Source organism: Centroberyx gerrardi, chromosome 15 (genome assembly GCF_048128805.1).
Source record: "Centroberyx gerrardi isolate f3 chromosome 15, fCenGer3.hap1.cur.20231027, whole genome shotgun sequence".
Classification (NCBI taxonomy): Eukaryota; Metazoa; Chordata; class Actinopteri; order Beryciformes; family Berycidae; genus Centroberyx; species Centroberyx gerrardi.
Window position 1 is genome coordinate 8,945,671 of NC_136011.1, and position 27,219 is coordinate 8,972,889.

The 27,219-nt window shown below is 44.3% G+C and overlaps 1 protein-coding gene across 5 annotated transcripts in view; it reads right to left on the minus strand.

Moving 5' to 3' along the window:
- LOC139929656 (actin-binding LIM protein 1-like) overlaps positions 1–27,219 on the minus strand; it is a 33,521-nt gene that overhangs the window by 5,159 nt on the left and 1,143 nt on the right. The window contains exons 1-15 of one of the 5 annotated variants that reach the window (XM_071922612.2): positions 23,289–23,310; positions 15,771–15,908; positions 12,176–12,359; positions 11,317–11,426; positions 9,760–9,886; positions 9,558–9,651; positions 7,195–7,282; positions 6,619–6,683; positions 5,461–5,538; positions 5,067–5,225; positions 4,321–4,356; positions 4,032–4,161; positions 2,159–2,263; positions 1,132–1,179; positions 285–419 (exon numbers count right to left, since the gene is read on the minus strand). In XM_071922612.2, coding sequence (XP_071778713.1) covers positions 285–419; positions 1,132–1,179; positions 2,159–2,263; positions 4,032–4,161; positions 4,321–4,356; positions 5,067–5,225; positions 5,461–5,538; positions 6,619–6,683; positions 7,195–7,282; positions 9,558–9,651; positions 9,760–9,886; positions 11,317–11,426; positions 12,176–12,359; positions 15,771–15,908; positions 23,289–23,310 — 1,519 coding nt within the window. Of the gene's footprint in view, positions 1–284; positions 420–1,131; positions 1,180–2,158; positions 2,264–3,113; positions 3,234–4,031; positions 4,162–4,320; positions 4,357–4,703; positions 4,749–5,066; positions 5,226–5,460; positions 5,539–6,618; positions 6,684–7,194; positions 7,283–9,557; positions 9,652–9,759; positions 9,887–11,316; positions 11,427–12,175; positions 12,360–15,770; positions 15,909–18,313; positions 18,332–23,288; positions 23,311–27,219 lie in introns of those variants that run through there. The other 4 variants (XM_071922611.2, XM_071922613.2, XM_078288695.1 and 1 more) reach the window with 4 other exon arrangements.

Below are 27,219 nucleotides of genomic sequence, written 5' to 3' on the forward strand. Positions count from 1 at the left end.
GGTGAAACTGATGCTACCGCAAGCAAAAAGCAACATGGCGGCAACGGAAACCATTCAAAGAGGTACAACGCTTCTGCACTGTGCAAGCAAAACTTAATGACAAAAACACCTGAAGTATAGCCTGTGCTTGGAGTGAAAGCATAGTGACAGCAGGGATGCAGTTTAGCTTTAGGGGCAGCTAGAAGGGAGAAAAGAGGAAGAGTTAGGGTGTGGTTAGGTGTTAAGTGTCCATCGTGCCACTAGGGGGAAGCAGTGCAAGCATGCCCATCAGGAGCCTACTGTACCTAATACAGCGAGAGAGTAGGGCCAAAGGTCGCCCTCACTCTGTGAGCTGTCGTCCGGAGAGGGAGCATGGGCGGCAGGGAAGGTGGCGGATCTGATGATGTCATCAGCAGACTTGCTTTGGGGTGCTATGGCAGCTGTATCTAGGTTGGTAACCATGGGAACTGATCTATCAGTGTCTGGGTCACAGTCTCAACCACAGGTAAACATTTCAGCATCATCTGATCGTCGGGCTCAACGATCACTCAGTCCGGAGTGTTCTGGGTTTGATTCATATGCTGTCTACAATGCAAACAAATGTCTATCCTAACCAGTCATTCAATCTTGGATACAGTCTCAAAATATTATCTTCTGAAGTGGAAACAAAATGCCAGCAGGGTGAGAGTCAGGCATTTGCAATGTTGGTTTCGCTTGTTTCAAGCATGAATCAAGTGACATTATCTTGAGTAAGGCAGATCAGGCCACCTGTTTTGAGATAATGTCACTTGATCAAAGACAAGTCTCAAAACCAGCAGAAATTTGCTCACCCCACTGGATTTGTGTTAAGAAAAGTAAGACTTTAAGACTGAATGTAAGATGAAGTGACTCGTTAAGATGGACAAAGTGCAGTGTAGTACAAGCTGCAGGTCAGACAGAAGAGGATCGGAGAGAGACTTCAAACAGGCCTCGTACATTGACACTGGGGGTGGGGACATGGTTACATGGACAGACAGTGTCAGCTGAAAACGAACACACCTTTAGTCACTAACATGAATCAATTACATTACTATATCACTCTGAACTAGTACTAGGCCAAGCAGTTGTGCCATCTCTTTTTGAAATGAAGACTATAAACAAAAGCAAAAGTACCGTGCTGTTTGTAGATGGGTGGTTTTCTGTAGATGTTGCTCCCCTGATCTGAAAACATTCAAGTACAGACATAAGAGACATTTAGAGAGATCACAGTGCCGGTGTTGCATCAAAAACCTATTGTAAACACAGTGTTTTGAACAACATCAACATGGCACCAAGTCATGACGCAAAAGCATCAAGTACTCTGAAATGGATGAAAGCATGTACCATGTACTAAAACCCCAGCCCTTGTGGTCTTCAAAGACTGTCACTGGCATAGGTAGTATACTGAATTCCTCTCTTTTTCCTGTGATACATACTTCTGTCTACTGGTGCTCATCTGTGATCGTATAGTTATGAAAGAAGAGGGGAAAAAGCAAAAGCTGATACTGAATGGAGTAAAGTGACAGAGAGGATATAGATAGATAGATAGATAGATAGATAGATAGATAGACAATTTATTCAAACATTGTAGGCGGAGCTGATCTGGAGGCAGAAACAATCTCATTGGTTGAATTCAACATCAATGGGCGGAGCCAAAGTACCACAGCTTTTCAAAGCGCAAGTTAGCTAACTGGCAAACTTGGATGTCAAAGAAAGAACATAAAAAGCATAAATAAAAAATTGCAAAGAAATTGCAATAAATGGCACTGACATTCATGATGTTGGAAGGTCAGCAGGCTAGCTAACTAGCTTACCTAGATAGCTATGGGCTAGTATCACTAGTTTGAACTTGGAAGGTCAGCTAGCTAACTAGCTAGCAAATCTAGATGATTAGCAAACCTAGAATATTAGCAGCAAATTGCAGTTTTTTCAGTTAGAACACCAGGCTTCATAATATTAGCTACCTCCTCTCTTACCTCTTGCATTTTTCACAGGGTCTAACATTACTTAGCCAGAAAAACGTGTTTCTTTGGCTCCACCCATTGTGCTTTAACTCAACCAATGAGATCATTTCTGCTCCCACAGCAGCTCTGTGTGTGATACGTAACAGAAGGTCAGAGGGTTGTGCGGGAGCAGTGACAGGGTGCGCTCCGGCTCCTACCTGGGAGGTGGAAATGTTTAGGGGTCTGAGAGAGAGGCGGAGTGACCGGCCGGCTGTCGGGCCTGAGAGGGAGGGGGGAGCTCCGGCCACTTGGCGGGTCAGTGCCTCCGGTGGGAAGAATCAAGAACAGAACATAAGCAGGGACACTAGAGGGGAACCACAGGTCTGGACGGCGCAACACATAGGGAGCAACGGGACCACTTGAGGTCATTTTGACAGAATGGGAGAGAATCTGATTGGTTTTGATAAATGCGGTTAATGGAGTTATATAGCATATAAGCAGACAAGGGCACAAAAGCAGATCAAACTAGCAGATATATGCTGGAGTTAAAAATAGAAAGTATCCACGTTTGGAAGATGGGTTGATGCGAAGATGAGCCATGAGATGTCTGTTAGTCTGTTGTATAATCTAGAGTAGTTCATAGTTTGATACCTCCCAGCATGCAACAGTACAGCAGTAAAGACAGAAGCCCACTGAAATGTTAAAATGTTTCTTTTTACAAAAACTTGGAGACTCATTCTAACAATGCAAAAAAGTTATCCATCAGCTAACATTAATGGAATTGTGTCATTTTGGGTATGTAAGACTAACACTTCTCAGGTGCATGCAAAGCTGCAAAACACAAATGCAATGGCCAAAAACAAAGCCTTTCAGCAGCAGAGGCAGAGGCTGTTAGTAAAGGGTTAATTGGCACATGGCAGGTAGTGAGGGGCCGGCGCCCTGGTTGAAGTGGAGGGTTAAGTGGGCTTGGCTGCATGTCCCTTTTAAGAGGTTTGACCATTCCACAGACATCACGATGCCAGTTTGTGCCTGCATCAAATGAGAGATGGAGATGGATCCGGAATGACGGATGGGACGTGACATTGGAGCGGAGGGTGGGTGACATCTGAGGTGACGATGGAGGTGACATCTTGCCTTGGGGGGCAGCGGACAAGAGTGAAGTGGGGCCCTTACCTTGGCTATGGGGGAGGAAGTGGTGTCTGAAAGGGGAGGTGGGGCGGGAGTCACTATTTCTGGAGCCCACACTGTTACTGCACAGGGAGGAGCAGAGCTTCTGCATGCCTGTCAGAGCCTCTGCAGTGGGGGGGTGAGGGGGGGGACAGGGGACAAAACCCCATGACCAGGCAGCGGAGGCGAGAGATGTGGGAGGGAGACAGAAGGCGAGAGGGTGAGGGACAAAAAGAAAGGGAGGAAGATACACAGGAATCAAGTATCGAAAAGAGGAACTGAAAAGACACTTAAAGTGAGAAGTAAGGAGTATTTGAGGAGATGAACAGTAAGGAACAAGAAAAAGAAGAGTATTACAAGAGATACCTTTGAAAATCAAACAATACCTTTTAAAGGAAAGAGTAGAGAACTCGGAAGGAATTGTGCTGTTAAAGGTGCAAAATCGACTTTAAGGTTGTTATGCCGCAAAAGTATGCATTGTCCTATCTTATGAACTCATAGATGAAACATTTTGGCATTTTTTAGGACAATGTCTGCATAACATCTGAAAAGTCAATTTTGGTGGAGTTCCCCTTTAATATGGTAGATCGGAGTGAGGGAGTGAGAAGCTTAAGGTCCAGTGGCTTAAGGTGGGTCACTCTAGGGTCTAGGAGAAGGGAGGTGAACTGAAATAGAACCAGTTATGTCACTGTGCTGTGTTACCAGGTCTTGTCAAAGTCCGGCCCTGACCAAACATCCAGCGCTGAAGAGCGTTCAAGAGCTCATCCACAGTGTTTTCAACGACTCTCACGGCAAGTTATTATCTATCTAACCTGCAAGGATGTCATTGATCCACCCCATAAAAACCCTGAAATCACCTGTGTGATATATGCTTGCACACACACACACACACACACACACCCACACACACACAAACAAACTCACCTGGCCTGTGAAAATGCTGCGGTGACCGTGACAAGGTGGGGGTGTAACCATGGCGATTATAAACAGGCGATCCTATGGAGCCCTGACTGGTGGACCTTTGGAGGATGCGTTCCCTCCTGTCATAAGAGCCCTGACACACACACACACACACACACACACACACACACACACACACACACACACACACACAGGTTATTACACACACTGATGGAGTTTAAGAGGATGACATTCCATACCACATTTCCATCTGTCACGCAGCACAGAGAATCTGACAAATGAATATGCTCACCTCACCAGGTGGGGTAGGCGACATGTTTCTTGAGGACTGGAAAAGATCAAACAAGTCTGTATTACAGCTGTGCTTTCTCTGGGGACATACTGCACCAACGACATTGACATTTTGACAAACTGTCATCTACCCTTTCTATAGGTACACAGAGAGATGGAGCTTCGCAGATTACTTTTAGATTGCCATACTGTAACTTTGTAGTGTTAACAGGCATTAAGAGAGACTGGATGGCCTATTTGGATGGCCTAGCTGACCTTCCATATCTTTGCAAACCGTGTCATCTACACGGCAGATGGCCTCTTTTCTATTTGATGTACACCTCTGTCCTTTTCTCTGTGTTTTCGGGTTGTTTATCATCATCGGTAGAGGGTGACGTATCTTACCTTGTCGTCCGGCAAGGGGGAACGCTCCCTCCTGGCAGTGTGGAGCTGTGAGGGACACAGAAATTCAGTACTGCATAAAACCTACTGTAACACTACAGCAGGAATGGATTTACTAACTATATAATACCATACAATCTGTAAATACTTGTTTGTGTATTAATCCCTCACATTTGTATGTGCATATACCCATCGTATATACACAAACAAATATGAGTCACAGGTCCTACTGACGCATTAGAGAAGAACTTCACAGCCCACAGCAAAACGGAGGAGTCATTTGAGGATTGTTGCTCTTACTGTGCAGTACACATGCACACAAATGGCACACATGCGGGCAGAGAAGCATGCAGTCGGTGTGTTTACCTCTCCCACACTCTCTCGTCTCTCCTCTCTCTCATCCAGGGAGGTGGTGTACATAGGTTCATAGGTAATAAGATCGGGGCGCTCAATGTCATAAATGGCTTTGACTTTAGGAATGGCAGCTAGGTCTCTGTAATCAAGGATCTCATTGTCTACTTTTGCCTAGGGAGACAAATAAAGACAAACATACACACACACACAGACAAGAGTAAGGGGAGATTACTACAACAGAAACACACGCTATTACTGACCAGGGTGCAACTGTTAAAGGAGGTGTAGCTATTGATATTATACACATAGGGAAGGTAATCTCTGATTGGGGGATGGCACTAAAACAGTAGAGGGATGTAACAAATGATCTATATTTTCTAGCATAGTTCCATGACAGAGATCTTACATAGATCGTGTGACCCGGTGAGCCAGGTATGCTTGAACCAGGTCTGGAACAAATACTCTCGGACGACGACCTCGTAGGCTGTGAGGAGGAACACACAGGTGGGCATTAGTGAACGAGTCTGCCAGGCAGTCAGTCTCCCATGATCCACAGCCCCCTGCCATCTGCATATCACCCTGGATTATTCTCAAAAACACTAAAAACAATGCACCCTCTGGGCCTTTTCATGGGTGATGAGAGGGAATTACAACCCCCGCCTTTACGTTTCATGAGCTACGTGAAGCACCTTGAAATACTGACATGTTATTTCATGACTCTGTCATTCATTTGCAAATTTTGCAAAGTGAATGAGGGCTTTTGCTCTGTGATTTCATGTTCCTAAGAATCTCATGCCTGTTGATGGGAAATGAACAGTTTGGATGGCGGCAGCGGTCTTGAATGTATCTGTATTAAATGAGTGGGTAAATGGGGATTTAGAAAAGACACATTAGTCGATTGTAACATAGCGTCTGCTCCTCCACATGTGTTGCGCATCTTTGTCCCATGCACCTTCGGTATGAGCGCGGTAAGGGTGTTAAAAGACAGAATGTGCATGGACGAGACTCAATGGCTCCGTATATGACACACACACAGAGAAGGCACTGCAGGCTGTCTCCAGCAGATGGCAGCATACAGTGCATCATGTCCTATGTACATGGCGAAACACAGGATGATGCCATCTCATAGCCAATAGCGAATACAGTACCTGCCTTTCTGTTTTTTGGAGGAGTAAGAGGGACGGAGGCAATAGCTGTGGAGGAAGGGAGAGGGGGGTTCACAGGACATCACACAGGGGCTGTGCCTCTCCAGCCTGACCCACAGCTCACACATATATAAAGGCGAACATGTCCACATGTAAGTATGCACATGAACAAATATTTATACACACACACACACACACACACACAACACGTCACCGCAACAAGGAAATTAATTTCGACGATGGTAGGTAAGGTTTAAAAGAGCAGCGAGGGAGGGGTAGCGGCCCATGTAGAAGTCCCTGTTATCTATCCTGAATTTCTAGTTTGTGCAGTAACAACTGGTCATGGGACGTGGACAGAAAGGTATCTTTTGTCAAGACAAAGTCAAGGACAATGGAGTCAGTGATGCCCAAATTCCTACCCGCTCCCTGTGTCTCTCCTCTGTTCTAGTGGTGTTCTTGCAGCCAGGATGCCACACTGTTGATCCTGAGGAGGAGGACAGAGATGGTCTTAGACATAAGAAATACAATTAGAACAACAGGACAAAATAAGACTGTAAGTAATGTTAGTGCAGCATATATGGAAATATAATATACTGGCATGTCATAAAAATATACAGTTTATGAGCACATATTCAAAAAATGTGTACAAATATTTTATTTTACCAATTTTTTACATTTTTGAGATGCACTGCAACACATCAATAAATGTGTTGTTTAATACTGTTTATATAGTATATATTTACATGTATGTTGTAAGCTACTAATATTGGTAAAGCATGTAGTTTATCCAGTTTATTCAGTTTATGCAATGTGTTTATTGGATAAACTCTATATAATAGGAGTTTATTCAGTTTATCTAATGGGTTTTGAAAGGGTTTCATAAGCCCAAGCATGGTAGGACTTTCTTAACCCACAGAGGAGCATGTAATCCTTCAATTGAATTTAAAACATGAAAGTCAAGGTTTTCACCCAACAATGACGAAAGCTGTGCTCACCTTGCAGGTACATCTCTTCTCCTTCTGTGAACATCTGGTTGCACCTGCTGCATCGCGCACAGCTGGGGTGGTAGTGCTTATCGCCCGCCTGGAAAACACAGCGCACAAAACAACATCAGCACCACAGGGACACGGAGCGCAGCGGCAGCCCGCAGTGAACTTTCAGAAGCAGAACTGTGACCTGAAGGGCCCACTTGACATACCCCAGTGACTCAGCCACCCCTCTTTACTCTAATATCCAAGCCAGGTTTCTACATACAGTAGGTGCTCACGCCTAAAGCACAAGGGATAGTTACATCAGATCCTGTGTATTGGTAAATACTCTCCCCTTCCTCAAGATCTAATGTGGATGTGCTCTTGCACAAGGCACCTCCACGCTGCAACCACTCCAGCAGCGCCGCTCAGTTGCTCAGTTGGTGTGAATGTGTGAATTATGTGTAATATTCCCCAGAATTGCTGTAAATAACAATGTGTTCCTAGTCAGCTCATCTGGTTAAATAAGGATCTGTGACAATGTGTCTCGATGTGAAATCAATGAATTTAAATGAATGTATTCCAGACACATTCTTCTTCAGTGAGAGAAATGTGTGTACTTTATACACTACACTAAATATACTGTATTTCTAAACCGCCAGTCAGGCTGTATTGCAAAAACGGTAAGGCTGTGCATGGCTTAGTTGACACTGAATGTGAAAACTAGAATGACCGCCACGACACCAAGGCATTTGACAGTCAACCTGCCTTCAAATATTCAAGCGCTCCTCTGTTGTGAAAATCTGCATAATGCTATCCTAGAGAATGAAGAGAAGTCTGGAGTACGTGAATTACCATCTGCATTGATGTGGCACTTTGCATGCAGAGTGCTCCATCAAATAAAGGCTTTTAGGACTGGGACTTTGACCAGGAGGTGATAAATAGCCAAATAGGTCCTACCTACTGTATAACAGCCCTCTCTGGCTTTCAACTGACAAGTGGCCACTCACAGATATGGAGCCACAGCCTAATATTTGCATTTCACATTTTACTCTGTCAAAGAGTTTACAGAATGACTATAGCGGGCGACCCATAGCACCTCACACTCAATATTCTTCACACGTACGCTGGCAAACTGAATGTCCCTCTCGGGGATACTAAAGGTGAATTTGGCTTGAACTTGACTTGATGTTGTATACTGTATGTACAGTTTGCCATTAAACACACACTCCCTCTCCCCCTCTAATTGCTACATTCATAACCCCTTCTTTAATAACCCCTTCACATTTCGCTCCCCCCGGGCCGGACCATATGCAAACCCAGCTATGGCTGGAGTGGGTGTTTGACCTAGGTCTTGGGTCAGTGATTAGACTATCAGACAGACTGGGATGGCTTTAGCCCCACTGATCCATTGGCAACAACTCGGGGGTGAGACGCCGAGGCCCTTTCCTATTGTCATAAAGGCCTGCCTTAGTGCTGGATTACTATAAGCCTGGCTGGCTAGCACTGACATTTTCATACCATTAAATGACACATAACTCACTGTCTGATTGGATCACTGTCTGTCTAGCACTGGTGGGGGAGAGCAATGGAAAGAGAGAGGGGTGGGGTGTGGGTCAAGGACAGAAGTGTTAGTAATGTTTACATAAACTCGGCTCATAATACCTTAATAAGAGTTTCATACCAGCTACGTGACATATTCATGAATAATGATTAAGTCCTTATGTCAGATCACATTAGGTGTTTATGCAATATTTATATCATTTGTGGCAAAGCAAGCTTGTATGTGTGTGTGTGTGTGTGTGTGTGTGTGCAAGCATGTGTGTTTATGTGGGATAGAGAGAGTTGGAAAGACAGCAAAAAATCGGCTAAGAATTAATCTTTTAGTTGAATACTTTCATGTCAGGGTCTATTTGGCTCTGTGCTAAAGAGATTACACTAGAGATTATCAAACTACATTTCACAATTCTGCTGCATGAAACATCCTGTATATCTACGGGAAGCAGAAGTCAGACGTCAAACCAACAACATTTGTTAACTATGAGCATCTTCCCCTGTAGAATCTGAAAATCCAATTGAAAATTACCCATTTGTCATTGTTTTCAAAATTACCTCCTGTAATTCTATGTACATAAAGCATAAGACATAGTACACAGGACTTCAATTTTGACCATTCAAGTGAACACAATTGTTCCTCTACAGTTCCTTCAAGTCTGATCAGAGCTTACCTTATGCAGCATTCATATGACGTCCAGATGCAATATTTGGGTGTCTATTTAAAGAGCCATATTATAACTTCATATAGCTGGCGGCACAGAAAGCATCTAACTATACCAGAGAGCCAATTAGACATCTGCAATGGATGAATGTGTGTCAAGAGACTGGCTTACCTCCAGCACCTTCCCTGTGATGAACTGATGGCACGCCTCACACTGGACACCAAAATGGATCTGGTAGTCCTTCTCACAGTAGGGGGCGCCATCCCTAAGAGGAGGGAGCACAGACAGACCAAAACACCAGTGGGTTGACAGTGAAATATCGTAGTGTGTGTAACCGTTAGGCCTCTAATTACAGTGGATATGAAATACTTACTTGCTGATGTACTCCCCGGTCAGCACTTTGCCACAGGCCTTACACTTAAAGCAGCCCAGATGCCACTGTCTGTCCAGGGCGAGGAGAGCCTGTCCATTCTTAATGTCTCGACCACACCCTGCACAGTCTGTGAAAGCACACACACACGCACAGAGTGGCAGGACTCACAAATCTGGAACACATGCTGGATATAAACTGCAGGGAAATTAGAGAGCTAGAAAATACCTACACAGTAGAATAACACTCACTTAGAGGTTTGTTTCAAGCAAAAAAAAAAAAAAAAAAGCTTGTCACTGGGCATAACCAGGTTTGAATGGAATTTGTTACACGCAAAAAGCCACTAAGGGAGTGGGACATCTTAGCAATTCTGACCCAAGACACTAGATGGTGATAGAGGGTAACCGGCAATGTTCTGACAGCCGCCTCTCACTCTAACATCAATATGTCTTTAACTGTGGCTCTAAAAGCATCATCCATATCCAAGTAGGATCCTAAAGCTCTAAAAGTGTAAGAGGTCGGTTTTTAAACGAACAATCTCTCCGTCATCTCTTCCTTAATGAATAGAGGATGAAAGCAACAGCGTCCGCTGCAACCACAGGGGATGATAACTACGTAAGGCATAACGAGGTTGAGATGATGACGTGAGGAGAATCAGCATGCCTTATTTATAGGTGACCTTGTCTAAAAGCTCTTCAACCGCCGACAGAGAGACCAGTGGGGGGGGGGGAGAAAGAGAGAGAGAGAGAGAGAGTTTGAACAGGAAGAGAGGAAAGAGAAAGAGGGAGGATGAGAGGAGGAGGAGGAGGAAGGGGCTGAGGGCTGCACATTCCCTGCTCCAGAGGAAAGGAAACGCATGGCCATGCATAATTTAGCAAGGCCTGTCTTTGTGTTATTCATAAAGGAACATGGCTGGTCCGACACGAAGCAGGGTTTACAGGGGTTTGCAGAGGAGGAGTGGGGTAGAGGAACTCCCTGAGTGATATCCCTCCATCATTCTGTCTGCAAGCATAACTGGGTTAGAGGAGTACACCTTAGAAAGTACAGTATGCGACAGTTACTGTAATGTGGAGTTGAGCAGCAGTAGAGTTCCAGCTACAAACTGTCTTGCAGGCTTCCTCCACTTTCTGTTTCAAAATTCCATATTTCTCCCAGATCTTGATTTCTTGACCACATTAGAAGATTTTGGTCAGTGTTCAGTATAATTTATGCTAATAGTGTGTGGGCAAGATGACTGTGATCTAGGCCTGAAAATTATTCTTCACAGCACAAATATCACAGCTAAAATGACAGTTGGTCAACAGCTACATAAGATGTGTAGTCATGTGTGCATCAGAACTGAAAAACAACATTTTTTCTAAGCTTTTCCAGACTTAAAGAGCTTTTCCCAAACCACTCAAGACCTGGAAGTAATCCCCATTTCATTCTCCATGCTATTCCAGACTTCCTGGACCTGCGTGGAATCCCTGCTCTTAGCCGAAATAGCATCTTGTGAAAGTGAATACCGTCCTATGCGTGCAGCCGGTAAGCATGTGTTTACTGGACAAGGGCTATACTTACTGCTGGAGCCGAGGATGTCCTTGGGTCCGGGAGACATGGGCTGGACACAGTACTGACACAGACAGTCCTTCCCGTTGAAGGTCACCCTGTCCCCAGCAGGGAACGGTCGTCTGCAAGGAGGGGGAGGATCAACAATCGGTCAGATACCCGGTGGGAAATGTTAGTTTACTGGCCGCAGCTTGCAGGTTGTCTGATGGGGCTTGGGATGACTGAGCCTGATGATGCGGACGTGTGTCAACGTTGTTTGGTTGAGGAGGCCATTGAGTCAGACGATGCAGAGGTCACACACAGCATGGTACACTACTAACTGGGACCTGGATGAGGCTTGAAGCATAACTCCAGCCATTTTAGACCTGGACCCTATTGTCCCATCATTCAAAATCACAACGATGGGTTCTGACAAAAATGGCGGCAATCACTACGGAGATTTTGGTCAGAATCGATCGGTATGATGGGAAATTATAGGAAAATAGAGTTCAGGTCAAATAGAGTTATGCTTTAAGTTCAACCAAGAAGGCCTACCTACTGTCCTATCCAGTTTCCTTTCACCTGTTCCTATTACATTATTATCAACCTACAGCAAGTTATGATCCTCTTTACATGGGTGCTTCCCTGTTCTCTTCTGATAATGTCAGTGCCACCCAACCTGCAATCCATCTCCACCCACCAGCTTAAGGCCCTATCCTTTCCTCAGTGGGGTATGTTAGTTGGCACTGTCTACAGGGAGTTCTCCCTACCAGTAGAGGAATTCACGGCCTGACTTTTATTTTGCATGGATACATATACATATGTTAGAACTGGGAACTGGGGCTTAGCGACTAATGTGAAATGCGTGGCGTGTGAAGGCTGGGCGTCTTACTTGCAGATAGTGCAGACGAAACAGGCAGGGTGGTAGGTCTTGCCCAGGGCAGTGACCACTTCTCCCTCCACAAAGTCCCCACAGCCATTGCAGCGGGTGCCGTGCATGCGCTGGTAGTCCAGGGTGCACAGATACTCTCCATTCTTCATGAAGAAGCCCCCCTGGGCGAGGTCACAGCCGCACACTGTAACAGGACACACACACCAACAACTCTGCAAGTCGGGCCATTTAGCGCTGCTTCCATATAACACATAAAGCATCCAACCATCAAGTCATCCATTCCTCCACGCATCAATGGGTTTGTTAAGACTTGTTAGTGTGCGCAAGCCTGAGTGCTTCACTGAATGCATAAAATGGGCGCCGACTGAAATCAGCGAAAAAATGTCTTTTAATAGTCCTTCGCTGCTCTGTGCATGGTGATGACGCTCTTTGAGTAAAAGAGCAAAACATACTTTCATCAGTAGAAACAAAAGAGTCTCGCCCTTCTAAAAGGACTTTGTATTGAGGGGCTGCGTTGATTGATCAACACCAGAACTGCAAGGTCTTTTCATTGTAAGTGTAGAGGTGGGTTGCTCAATGCAACATGAGTTCTACAATTGTCTAGCCCAGGAAACGGCCTTGCTGTGCTGGTGCAGATAACTGGCCTTAAATACTCCCTACTACTCTGTCAGCCTTACAGCAAGCTTCCTTCTATTCAACATAACCTTGTCATCTACACACACATGAAAGACTGGTAAAGGCACAAACACAAAACAGTTGAGAGTTTGGCCTATTTTTATGTTGGTGTGACAATGTTATTAATTTATACCACTGATTGTGACTGCCTGCGTTTATTGGTCAGGAAAACATATACCATTTTTAGATTTCAATGTAAAACACTACAGCGGCTTTGTTCTCTGTGATTTCTAGGAACAAGCGGACGCAGGTAAGACGACCGCAGATTGTAACACACAAACTTTCACCTTTCGGCTGCTCAGTCAGGAACCACTTATGACCTCTTGACATGTTTACTTTTGACCCTCACCTGTGTGTTAGCCATCTTTAAATAGGATTTCATTGTGTCTGGAAATGGGCTGGGGATCGAAACGTTTTAGTCCCCCTGGTCTACTGGGTAAACTCAGATTAGAATGTCTACAATAAAAAACTTTCAAAATTTATTAAAACTCTACAGTGCATCAGTATGCCTAGTAGTTTAACATTCCTTTATTGCAGTTGGTGGTGGCTGATTTGAAAAATCCATGGCTAAACATGAGAACTTATTTTCAATATGGTATAAAAGAAGGTCTGAGAAATCCTATTAAAGGGGCATGAGTCATGACTCCAGCAAAGGAACCACAAGATATTGGTAACACATCTTCACTTCCTTGTACGGTAACACTTAACCTTACAAGTGCCTTATTCCAGTCTATTAACCTGTGTATTAACCTATGGAAAAGCTTTGTAAGTACACAGTATTACTGTGAAAATCTTCGTAATACATAATGTACTTACAAAAGTGTAACAACAACATTTCCATAGGTTAATACACAGGTTAATACAGTGAAATAAGGCCATTGTAAAGTACAGTGTTACCCCTTGTATTTCTATTTTATCACATTAGGAATATTGCCTCACTTATTGTCAGATTGAAAATAATGCAAAATCATATCACAGCAACTATGAGTGCATGTGGCACATCAACTTTGAGAAAGGTTCAGTGATGGCACATCAGATGCATCCTAACCACAGAATGATCAAACGAGCTATGCAGTCCATTATTCCAGCACCATAATGTAAGCCTGGGAATATAATAGCCTATTGGAAAAGTCACAGCTAAGAGGGAAAATATTTTGATGTTTGAGATAAGTCCACCTAATCATTCTTATGCAATGAGCCACACTCAATCCTGGGGATGAATGAGAGCGAGTGAGGGAGAGAATCAGATTTAATTGCATTAGGGCTCAGGGATGATGAGATTAGCTCTTAAGATAATCGAGTTGAGAGAAACCGACAGTGGAGGTATGGTGGCCTCAAACTGCGTTGAGTCCAGCCACCTCAGCTTCTGAGCAAACGCATACTGTGTGTTACATAAAATGCCTTTTTGAAAACTTACTATATGAGGGTCAACTCATATTTAAATTTTGTTTTAAAATGAATGTGAAATTAGGGAAATTGCAGGTCACCATGCAAAGCGCCTTGTTTCCTAACACACGCATAGGGGCCATATGGGGTCAGTGTCTGACATGGGACATCTGTTAATAACCTTTGAGTGTCAATAAGCTGATACACTTCAATCACCCTGGCAAGATCAATACTGACAATTATTATTAGTAGGCCTTCAGGCTGGGGACCAGAATGACAACAGCACAAATAAATTTAGAGCAAGGACTAGGACAGTGTCTCTTTTAGCTGTTAGAGCTGTCCTCATGTCTTATTTGGCAACTGCGAGCACCTGCACGCACACACACACACACAAACACACACACTTATTACCAATCACAGAGGCTCTGAAGGCATGTCTATCCACTTGCAAAGGACAGAATTAGGTACTAATCTCAGCGCTTGCTTGTGTTATTCTGAGCCCTTGGTGAACCAAGCCAACTCTATAACAGTGCTCCAGTCACAGATTAACTCAGCGGGGCAGGTTCAGCCTACAAGAGTTAGACTGCTTGGCTGGCTGTGGGCGGCTAAGGGCTAATCATGCCAGAATGCCAAATATCCATCAGCAATGAGACTAACCGCAGAGGGATTTGCACTGTCAACTAGTTTAGTCTGCAGAGATGTCCTCATGGCAGTCTGGATGCCACTTTAATTGAGGTATGTAAGTCTAAGCAGTGGAGATGAGTAAAGCCAGCATGTATCCCCCCTGGTTCACGTCACAGAGAGGAGAATGGAAAGGACGCCGTGGCCTTTAGGGGCTCTTTGGTGACTTGTACTGCTCATATCCAGCCTCATGGGATCTGGATGCCTATTGATGCAGTCATGGAAAAACCTTCCCAAGTCCAACTTCGAGGACTTTAATGTTTTTTTCCCACAGTGTCATGAGCTACTTCAGATCAGTCAGTCAGGCATCAGACACGTCACTCCTCTATACCTGTGTGTTTTCAAACTTCATGATGATTTTGTTTTTTACAAATCATGTCTGTTGTTTATTAGGCAGTATGTACTCAATGAAAGGAAATATCAAGTTGACTATGAAGTATGAGACTCTTCACACCTTAGCTGCAAATTTTCACACAACTCCCACAATCCTCTTCTCCTATTCAGAAAGAACTACTCATCTACTCTGACTACTCACATCAACATCTGAGGAAAAAGCTGCTTTTTTCTGTTGGAGATACATATCTACCAAAAAGTTGGACTCATAATTCACAACCCTGTCTGACATGGATTATGTGTGATACTTGCACTTTTAAAATGCAAATGGATCTCTCCTTTTTACTTGAAATGAAAGTTTACATGGAGCTTTATAGATAGAGCAAGTTTCTTGACCCTTGGGCCCATGAAACCCATTCAACACCCAAGATAAACCTGCAAAAAATGCACAAATAAGTCTGTTTTTCTAACTGATTTTTTTGATGATCCATTTCCATCTGACAGTGGCGTCATACCGTACCTTTACAGGTGAAGCACTTGAGGTGGAAGTGCTTGTTCTGCACCCGCAGCACCTCGCCCTTACATGGCTCCCCACACTTGTAGCACTGAATCAGGGGCTTCTCTGCAGAGTGGTGGTGTGTGTCCTGCGCATGAGCCACTGCGAGAGAGGAGAGATAAGCGTTACTCTCCAACAATAATGATGATGAGACATCGCAGTCGATGCACAGGATGGCAAGTACAGCTGTTCCATTGCTTAAGTTGTGGTAATTTGAGGACAAGCGCTGCACGAGGTCCTGAATCTGCAACTTTACACAAACACCAGATAAAGACCAACTGCTGAGAGCCTGTCGGGGTTAGAAAGAACAACAGACACCAGGACAGCATAACTTGGGGCCCACAGGCCCAGATAGGCTCTCTACTGACGGGTTCCAGGGAAAAACAACCTATTCTATATTTAGGATGTATCACTATTGAGTCTATTGTACTCACGTCCTTAAAGGAGAATACCAATGTCATTTAGAGTTATAGCCCATTTACTACAGTCTACGTCTAGTTTACATTTACTCCCATCATTTTGCAGTGTATGCTGTATGCAGTCAGACTTTTTATTAAAATACAAACTTGCTGTCAAACCTAGCTTGAAATTAACTGCTGACTAAAAAGAAAGACGCCCTAAATAAAAAGACATGGATGTGACAATTATGCTTATAAAACAACATCTTTTTTGTAGGGATTATTTCCTGGAGGAGACTTCCATTTCTTCCTCTGGGTGTCAGGTGATTCACAGTAAGCAGAGCGTAACGTAATGTGCGCACTGATATGAAAACACTCAATTAGGACACAATGAAATGAAACAGAAAGTTTGACCAAACCAAATGATGGCTCCATGTTTACTGTGATGGATTATCTCACTCTGTGGAAGTTGCTTGACACCAGCAGGGATAATGTAAAGAGAGGGGCAACCTAGACAACAGGCACAAACTTTAACAGCCTGCTCTTCAAGGAAAAAGTTGCACCAGCATCCCTAGATCTCGATACAAGCTACATATATGAGAGATTTAGATGTCACTTTCTTATTGTGAGATGTTTTGACAACCATCTTGATTATATAAGACCTAAGAAGCTATTATCAACTTGTGTCATCTAAGCCACTGTCTAATAGTATCTTTAGACACGCGGCCCGCCACGCATGACATGTCAGCCTGTGGCGCTCCTCAGTAAAAAGTTTGGGCCTCCCTGACACGGACTGACATTTATCCAGCACTACTGTACGGTAACTAAACGCTGCTGCAGTGCCGCACTGCACACAGCTTATCAGCTACTCTGAAACCAGCAGATTATTTCACATTCAAGAAGAGCATTAGCTGGCATTGAACTCTCTCTTTCACTTCCTCTCTCTCTCTCTCTTTATATACACACACACTCAGAATACACATGAAAGGATCCTTGCTCTGTCTCCACTGCAATGGATCATTAAGACTGCGAGGCTAAAATAAGACATCACCAAAGGTACAGAAATAGCATCATGACCAATCGATGGTCTACAAAAATGAGAGATTACTCTGGATTATTGATGACTTGGCCTGTCTTGCATTCCACCTCTGCAGTTGCACTGGCTTTCCCAGTTCGAAGCCAACATATTCAGAGATGGTATCATGGAAGGACGGGGTACAATCAAATCAGCAAGTGCAAGAAGGCACACTCTTTAGAAAGTCTTCTTAAAAGGAGATGTCTAGCAAGCCGGCCTTCTCTGATTCGTCCTCCAGGGACGATCTACAAGGTCCTGCTTCATTTCTTATGGATAGCACACACCCAGAATATTCATCATCACACACATCTCCCATATTCATACATCAGACTGGAAAGGAATTCAGAGCGATGGTGACATGATAAAAAAAACAAAAAAAAAAGCACCCGTGGCGTTTGGAGATGGATGGCAGGAGGGATGAGGGAAAGAACGGGGGTACGAGGGGCGGAGGATCTGTCTCCCCGGTGTCTCCGATGTGATTACACTCAGCAGGACAATGAGTCATCTCTCGGTGAACCAGACTACAGCGGCAGTGAACTGAGGCTCAGCAGCTCTGTGTGTGACATAGCACCTCCACAGAAAAACACAAGCCATCTGGGTGACTCGGTGCACTGCAAAAACACCCATTTTAACAAGCCATTTAAATCGTAAAATCGTATTTTTTTTAGACCTTAACAAATCAGCCAATGGGGTGAGATAATTCCACTTGTTTCCAATGCTGTTTCACTTGTTGCAGGAGGCAGAATATAAACAAGTGTCGATATCTTGAAACAAGGCAGAAGGCGGCAGATTGATTCAGCAAATTTCTTGAGATGAGTTGCTTGGCTTTGGACAAGTCAAATTATCTCACCCCATTAGCAGATTTGTTTCACTTGTTACATGAAAAATAAGATTTTAAGTTGGTGAGATTGATCTTCTTCTGCAGTGTAGCGATGCCACCAATCTCTCTTTTCGCCTGTTAGCATTTCTGAGTTACTCTTTTACCATTTTACAGTGTGGTGACAGCAGAAACAGCCCAGTATGGAAAAGTCAACATGGCCCAGACAGATGATCTATGATCTAAAAACTGTGGTTTGGATGGGAATCTATGAGTGCTAGTGTGTTTTTCCAGCTTAGCCCCGCCTCTATCTATGTAAAGTGCTTTGGCCGCTTCAGCACTGGAGGGAGTGAGGCTATGGCTGCATCAAGCAGAGATGGGTACTAAAGAAAGTGTTTCATAAAAATTGTAGAGGCCTACATAAAAAGGGATGTTGAATTTGTAAAAAGGATTCAGATTGAACCCTTTATTGGTATTGTTTGGACATGAAATCCATTAGGTGGATCTCTTTCAAACCTTCAGTAGGCCTCTACATTTGTGACTCTACAACATGTCTACATATGCATGACCTCAAGCAATTGTATTCAAATAACATGGATTTGATATGAATCATTACTGAATTACAATCTTTAGGGGTTTTTGTGATAGGGGCAAAATGGCGCTTGATTTTCTCCAATGTATATTATATAACGCTATAAATAAGTAAGCAAGCGGTACATGAGGCAGCCTCAGCAGAGTGCAACTTGCCGTGAAATATACAGTAGTACAATTTTCAGACTGCTGTAGAGATTTCTCATCCCGGGTTGGATGTGTTGGCTGTGCTGACAGAGTGATCTGTCCTGCCTCACACACCAGAGGATACACTGGCTGATATGAGCCTAAACACACAATGAACACATGCACACACACACACACACACACACATACACAATCATGGTGCTGAGGGAACAATAACCAGCAGAGCATCCCCAAGCCTGGCGCAGAGGAAAGGGGCTGCTCTCCACCCTCTATCCCACCCACCCCCCACCCATTTAAGGGAAGCCTAGCTGCGTTAGCAATAATAAAGGCTGCAGATGATGCACAGGAGGGAACTGAAGACAGCCAGCTTGAATCCCCCGAGGACAGATTTTCCCGTAACACGTGCCCCAGTCTTGCTGGTAAATAACAATAGAATGTGCTATTGATGGATCGTGCGGGATTTGCTGAGGAAGCTCGCTCTTCAGACTTCGCTGGTTTCATTTCCTACTGAGAACCCTCAGGAATGCAAAACCATAGTAGCGGTTGGAAAATGCACGGGGAAAGGGGGAATTCAATTAAACAATAGATGAGAGATGAAAAGCGCTTATAAAATATTCACTCGCCCACTGTGTTTGTTACCGTAAGACTCACAGACAGAAAAGTTTCCAGTACAGACAGATACCAGCCCCTGTGGAGTGTGTGTGTGTGTGTGTATGTGTGTGAGTGTGTGTACATGTGCATGTGTGTGTGTGAAAGAGAGAGAGAGAGAGCAAGAGAGAGAGAGAGAGAGGAAAGCCTACAGATAAGATACACCAAGCGGTAGCAGTCATCTCCCCTCCTGGCGTCCCTCCCAATACCTCGGGCCCCAGATGTGTCTGCTCCATACGCCCCCAAACACACACACACACACACTCCCATATTCAACCAATCCAACCCCTCTGGGATGGGGTATTCTGAGGGGGTCTGGCCCACAATGAATATCAAAGGGCTTTAATGCACTAAATATGCCCACTGAGAAATCCGTATGCGTGAGTGTGTGTGTGTGTGTGTGTGTGTGTGTGTGTGTGTTTGGGGGGAGGGCGTGCAGAGCTCTTCATCACGCAGACATAACAAGAAGCCCTTAACCCTCCCCACCATGAATATGTATGCCTCTATTCACAGACTCCCCGCCCCTCTGCCCCCTCCACCAGCGTCCCAGACAAAGCACTTCAAAGACGGGCACAAATTGTGGGGGGGACCCTATCTGCCTCCACCAGGCCCCCCAACCCTGAATAACTAATCCTCGGGGACTCGGGGGGCCGAGCATAATGATCCGCTCTAAATGGTCCAACGCCACAGATCGGAGCGTTTGCTGCCGGGCTCCACCGTCCACAGCAGGTACATAATAACGTGACCCCTGATAAACACAGGGAGACACTTTCAGTCCAGCCGCTCGTCTGGGAGGAGACAACGCTGGCTTCATGAACTGCAGGAGCCATTGTGTTTGTATAAGTGGAGCCAATGAAAGCCTTGGCTCTTTGCCTCTGAATGACGGGCCCGACGCCGGACCCACACCCCTGTGTCATATTTCCTGCGATAACCAAGCCAGCAGCGCAGACTGAGAGGATGTTTGTTGAATGTATGGATACATACTGTATTTCTTTCACGGCACAGGCATTCTGGTGTCGCCCGTGTTGTTTTAGGCTGTATATTCTAGCTGCTCTTCCCGGCCAACCACTTATCTCATCTGTATATTCTGGTCCTGTGTGCCAGCTGTACAAACAGTATGTGTCTATGAGAGAGTGTGTGTGTGTGTGTGAGAGAGAGCCTGCGTTGCATTGATGTCTGTGAAAGGGTTTAGCTCCTCTTTCAGGGGGTAGACGGGCGAGCTTCAAAGATGAGGCACCACTGCAGTTGTCTGCAGCACTCTGCGAAATCACGGGAGGCAGGCGGAGGCACATGACATTATACCTTCATGGTAAACAACGGCATCGATTTACCGAATGCAGGGGATTCTGGGAGTTGGCGTTTCCGCTTTTGGCACCAGGCGGAGGCGCACACGTGACGATGATGATTATCTGACTTTGCAGACCACAGTCAGCAGTGCTAGTTGCACAATAAACGCAGGGAATGTGCAGTAAGCAGTTGCAAAGTGAGATAAGAAACACACACATACAGAGAGAGAGAGAGAGAGAGAGAGGGAGTGAGTGAGAGAGAGAGAAAGCATAAATCCATACACTAGGAAGGTGCACAAACCTCTGAAGCACAAGTAGATCAAGGTAAAAAAGATCAGACTGCCTTGGGTACACATGGCCCCTATAAATTGCAAAGTATTTCAAGGGTATTCTTGGCTTTGAAAATAGGACATCCGCCTGCACGCAGACAAAACGCTAACACTGCAATCCCTTGATTATGATGCATCATTTCCAGCATACGGTGTAATTCAGTATTTGGTCAGCTATGCTTATGTTTCACCCGCACGCAGCACCTCGGGGGTAGCAGAGCCCACCTGGCCTCAGACAGGTCGCACGACGGGATCTCAGGAGGATACGGAGCGAAACCTTAGGTCACGTCCTTTCTGTCGTACGTGGCAAGAGCGTTCCCACAGCCTGCTATTTAGAGGCAAGGCACCGGATGAAAAACGAGAGGGCCTCTAAATGCGGATGATAAAGTCAGACAGGCTGCAGAGAGCGCTCCCGCCGCTGACAGCTCCAAGAGCCGGCGGGGCGAGGTAGAGGGTTAAGTGTTCGGAAAAACTCGCAGGGACTGTGGAAGATGAACATGTGGCATCCGGAGGTTATGGGTGTTCTGCCAGGCGGGGACTGGATGGCGAAGGCTTTTTCTTTGTGGCCAGAGAAATCCACATCAAGAGAAAAGTCCCAGAGTCGGACGACGCCTCCGGCCACCAGTGCGCTGTCAGACACATCCACAAACAATCTACACATTCACATCTGTCAGAACGATTGTAAACACGCATCCTTTGATAGAAATATTTTCAGACAAAACACAAAAATATCACATGCCCACACACACACACACACACACACACACACAGTCTCTGTTTGTCAAACACAATTCTACACAAGCTGGGAGAACAACTCATAAAGCATTCAAGGAGCCAAAAGAGTCATACATCAAGTTGATTAACTTGAGACACTATTAAGGGAGTTGGAGTATCGTGTCTGCTGGTGATGATGTATGACGACTTACTTACTGTGATGAATTACTTTCATATTCATTTCTTGTCCAATGGACTTTCATTTGGCAATAGTGATGTAACAGTTTGCTCTTTCCATCACAGATGAACTTTTAGGAATATTTGTAGATTCAATATATATGTGATGAAGTTATATGCATAGACTGTGCTTCAATTTTGATGTTAATAAAATATTTTTCCTTTATGCTAGGCAGTGGTTAAGTCAAAACACGGAGGATACTTGCCTTTTATGTCTTTTGGATGCTTTTTTTAATACACTAGTTCTTTAATTTCGCAGAATTTTGTCTACGCCGCTGCTTGCTGTGAGTCATATTGAAAAACAATGGCCAAGCTCACGATCCACATGCCATAGTAAATGGATGGGAATGTTAATTACACTGAAATCTGCCTATTGACTTCACTTAATATGGCCAACACAGCTGGGTGACTTCAGTTATAGGCTGCAACAATGATCTTCTTCTTTAACAGGACACTATGAATGAGGCCACAGCTGACAACAATGGAGTGTACCTTTTAGCCGGTTGCTATGGTAACGGCTGCAGACAGAGCGAGCGATGGAGAGAGGGAGAGAGAGCGAGAGCGACAGAGAGAGAGAGAGAGAGAGAGAGAGAGAGAGCGTGTACATGTTCATAGCTGTTCTGCGCAGTGTGGATCCCGTCACTAGTGCTCTACTTTTCCTCTCTACACATTACGTATGGATCCGATCTAAACAGACGCACAGTTCTATCTACACACTATCAAATTCACCATTATATCAAGCTGCCATACATGAAGACAGATGCGTTGTTCCAACGCACATTTACATAAAGCCTGACGCTGCCAAATGAGCCAGACTCCTACCCAGGCATCAGCTCATATAGATATTGCAGAGGGCGTACCATGTTCAAGTCTTTAACTAGAAAGACTGTGTTTACGCTCCAGATGATTCCTTAGAGGCTAAAAGATGCTCCTCTATACTGTGCCATTTGTCGTGCTTTATAAGCTACACACACACACACACACATATAGAAAATCACAGTCTTTGTCGTACCTCTACACCTCCAATATTAATCAAACCAGAGACTCAGAATTCAATCATACTCAATCCAATTCAACACACAGACAAAGCAGTGCAAACACAAACGCACATGCTACACATCTACACAGACTGCAGACAGGCAACATGACAGGCAAAACAAATCCGACACACACACACACACACACACACACACACACACACACACACACTCTCTCTCTCTGACCACGACCGCTGGAATACCTTTTTCTTTGACCATGACCATTGGAATCCAGGTAAATCTGACCAGAAAAGGGCTCTGGGTGTCGATCACCGGTATCAGAGGCAGCAGCTAATTCCTTTTTTTTTTTGTAGTGAAGGATGGAGAGCAAAAAAGAGAGCCGAGACACCAGAGAGAGAGAGAGAGAGAGAGACAGAGAGCGAGAGAGAGGTGTAGGCGCTAAGCTCTCCTCCCGAAACCAACGCTACAGCGTGGGGTATGCCTCCTGACTGCCTGTTTTCCTCCCATCCCTCTCCTCCTCCTCCTCCTCCTCCTCCTCCTCCTCCCCCTCCCCTCCTGCTCCCTCTCTCAGCCCCTCTGTTGTGTCAGCCGCCTCCTCATTGCAGCAACCAGGTGGCTGCTGCTGCTGCTGTGTGACCAAACAGACCCTTTAAGCACACACACCGAATAATGCAGGCACACAGAAAACATGACAGAAAGACATCATGCTGATATGTCCTATCCTGATATAAATTACATCAGTCTCACACTGCTTCCTATGATGTATGCTGTGAATTGTATTGTATTGAATGGCATACAGATTTGATGTCAGCCTAGGAAGGGGGATAAACTCAACAAATAAAAAGGTCAGTAAACTGAGTTTAAGTGGGATTACCCTCTGCCACATCCCTGTGTATATCATGTAGACACACACACACACACACACACACCTCAACAAAGATTACTACAATACGGCAGCAGCTGATTATTGCACTGAACAGAGTTGACTGATCTTGGTTTAGACTTATTTCTGTTACAGTCTTTGGTCTTATGTAACAATGGTGAAAGCACATTACCACAGTTACCACAAAAATGCTGAGAAAATCTGGACCAACATATTGTCTGACTGCTGTACACTTTATAAAAATATAAACTTTGATACCGAACTATGATCTGCTGTTATGAGTGTGATCAGCCATGGAGGAAGCCTGCAGCACAACCAGCCATGGGCGACTGTGATCCATATAAGATTATGTATAGATTAGGTGAAACTTCATTGATCCCAGTGGGGAAGTGGGGTCATTGCATCAGTAAATGGTAATAGGATACAGCAACAAAACATATACTATAAACAGAAAAATAGAAGATAAGACAAGACTATATCAAATTACATAAACATATGCAACCGACAATCTCACCACTTGAAGCCAGCTGATCTGTCAACAATCCCACTGCCTCCAACAGGCATGTATGAGGCTGGCATGGTGAGGGTAAGGTCTTGTAAGATCAAAGGTCAGCCCTACCGTGATCTCATTCTCTAGCCTTTTAAGCCTCGTATTAATATCTTTAGTGGATCCTCTGGAATCCAATTACAGAGATCACGGCAGAGCAAGTGAGGTGGTGATCTCTCAGGCTCCCATAGAGAGTATAAATCATCCAGCGCTGAAGTCGTCATATGGAAGATAGATAGTACAAATAAACACTCCCGTTGGGCCGGTTGTTGTGCTGCAGCGGACCATCAAACTAGGCTTTGATTCCCAGCTGTAACATTTCATGTATTGTGATCACTTTTCCCTCAATTCTCTAAAGGAGAACTGAGTGAATTGAGGGAAATATTACACAAATATTTTCTGCATGTGGTTATGAAAAAGACATGCTGCAAAATTCCAAGAATCCAATACACAAGGGGGATGACAAATATTTGGAACATAAAAATTAAAATACGTTAAGACCTGGGTCAAATAGTACTTGCAAATAATTCATTGCTTTGTTTGTTTTGGCCTGCTTGGAGGACCAGATGGGTGGGGTTTCAGTACGAGAAGGTTTAGACTATTTTAAAGTCAGTGTCAGTTTATTATTATGTGAACTTATCCAACAGTATTTGAATTGTCCTGATATAATAAACCACACCCATCTGGTGCCCCGCATATATAAAAATAAACGCTTATAGAATATGTGCAAATACTATTTAACTCAGGTCTGCCAAACACTACAGTACTCGTAAGGTACAGTACAAAATATATTGTGCTAATAAAGTTCCTGGCTCACCACTGAGCAAATAAAAACCACTGAGAGCCCAACAGAGTCGTAGAGGGGGACCAATCCAATATCTGTAGACCTTTAAATACGTGGGCTAGAGAAAATAGGATTTGAGAAGCAATTCACCCGTGTCACACCAGTAGCAATTAGGGATCACACGGTCACTGATCCATCTCTCCCATGCTGGAGACTCACTGTATCTTTCTATGGCTGAGGGGGAAGAATAGTTATGCATCAGCACCACCTCTGTAATTGCTGATGCAGGCAAGCCATTATGCATTCAGAATGCATTCATCTACTGCAGTGTCAACTGTGCCACCTGCTGGATACCCGAGAATGTGCATCACTTTCCATGGGGTGTTTTCCTCTCAATGGGCAATGGAGACCTGCCAGTAAGGCTAATGGTAAAAATAGCTTGTGGCCGTTTCCTCGGTGCTCCACCCTATTTTATTATGAAGGGAGGCAAAATATGTAATGAGTTTGTGATGACCTAAGCTGAGAGTGGCTTTTAAAAAAAATCCCTTTTCCAAATGTCGGCCTGTTAAAAACCTTCTCCCCCCCAAAAAACTAGAGGTTGATACTGTAGCTACTAGCTGCTGAAAGCAACACAAAGGCATGCTGTTACTTCTTTGTGTCATAACTACATAAGAGGCCCTTTGTTATCTTGCCTCTTTTAATAATCTCTCTAGGAGTAGCTGGGCATTCAAGCTGCATGGGGCCTGCCAAGAGCAGCTCCTGAGCAGCAAAGCCTATTATCCATGGATGAAAGGTTGCTATTTGGTTCACCTATGGATGATCCATGTCTGACTGTCGCTTAATATCCTCACCAGGGTAACATATGCGTTTGCCTGTGCCAAGACCCGCACATGAATGCAGTTTAAGCACTATTATCATATGCTGTGTGCTTTACATTGGCTATAATAAACACAATTAATAGCACAAGAGGTCAAATGTAAGCTTGATAACAGTGGTTTGTGTGTATAATTTCCCCCTGGGATTAACATAAAGGTGTATAGGATGCCAGACAGCTACAAACACACACACATACACACACACACACACACACACACACACACACACACATATGCATGCACGCGCACTCTTGCTCACACATTCTATGCATTAGATGGTGACTGATTTCTGTAAATCCAATAGATAGGTAGCGTGAGAGTAACACAACACAAACCAGGATGAACTCCTAAACTCTATAAGAGCATGGATATAGACCAGCCTTTCTGTCTTTGGATAATGACAAGCACTTCACTGGCTTGTTTCTATTTTAAAATGGGTTATAAAACAGAGAGAGCCTTTTGAACAGCAATGCTGTGCGACTGCAGCAGGTTCACTTCTTCAAAGTGTATTACACCCATGCATGCTTCTGTTTTGCAGCTACCTTGGATGTACATGATTCCCCCAGAGATGTTTTCACTGCAACCTTTAACACGTACTGTTTTATAATTCTATTAAATGCTTTGTGCACTTCTAAGTATATAAAACAATTTAGTGACATAAGAACTACATTTCCCATGTGTATCCCTCACTGAGGGTTGGGTAATGCTGACTTTTCATCTTAAAAGTTTCTCTGAGCTATCAAAAACAGAACGAACACTCAGTGTCCTCCACATGGCATCACTTGGGGAACAGAATCCGTGACACAGCATTCAACCACTGGAAATAGTGCAGCAGTGTTTACAGTTTTGAGACAATGGACACAATAACTTTGCTTTCAACACTAGAAGGCTCTAAGAGAAGGCCAACAAGCCATCAGCTGAAGGGGATAAATACAATGATGACTACTATTTCCATGCGAGATATTGAAAATCTTGCAACACTGCTTTGTTCAGAAAGTGGGTCTAGGAAAAGTCATGGAGGAGTTTGAAAGCTGAGATATTTCAATGCTAAAATGTGACCCGGGCTTGACCTTTCTACTGTTAA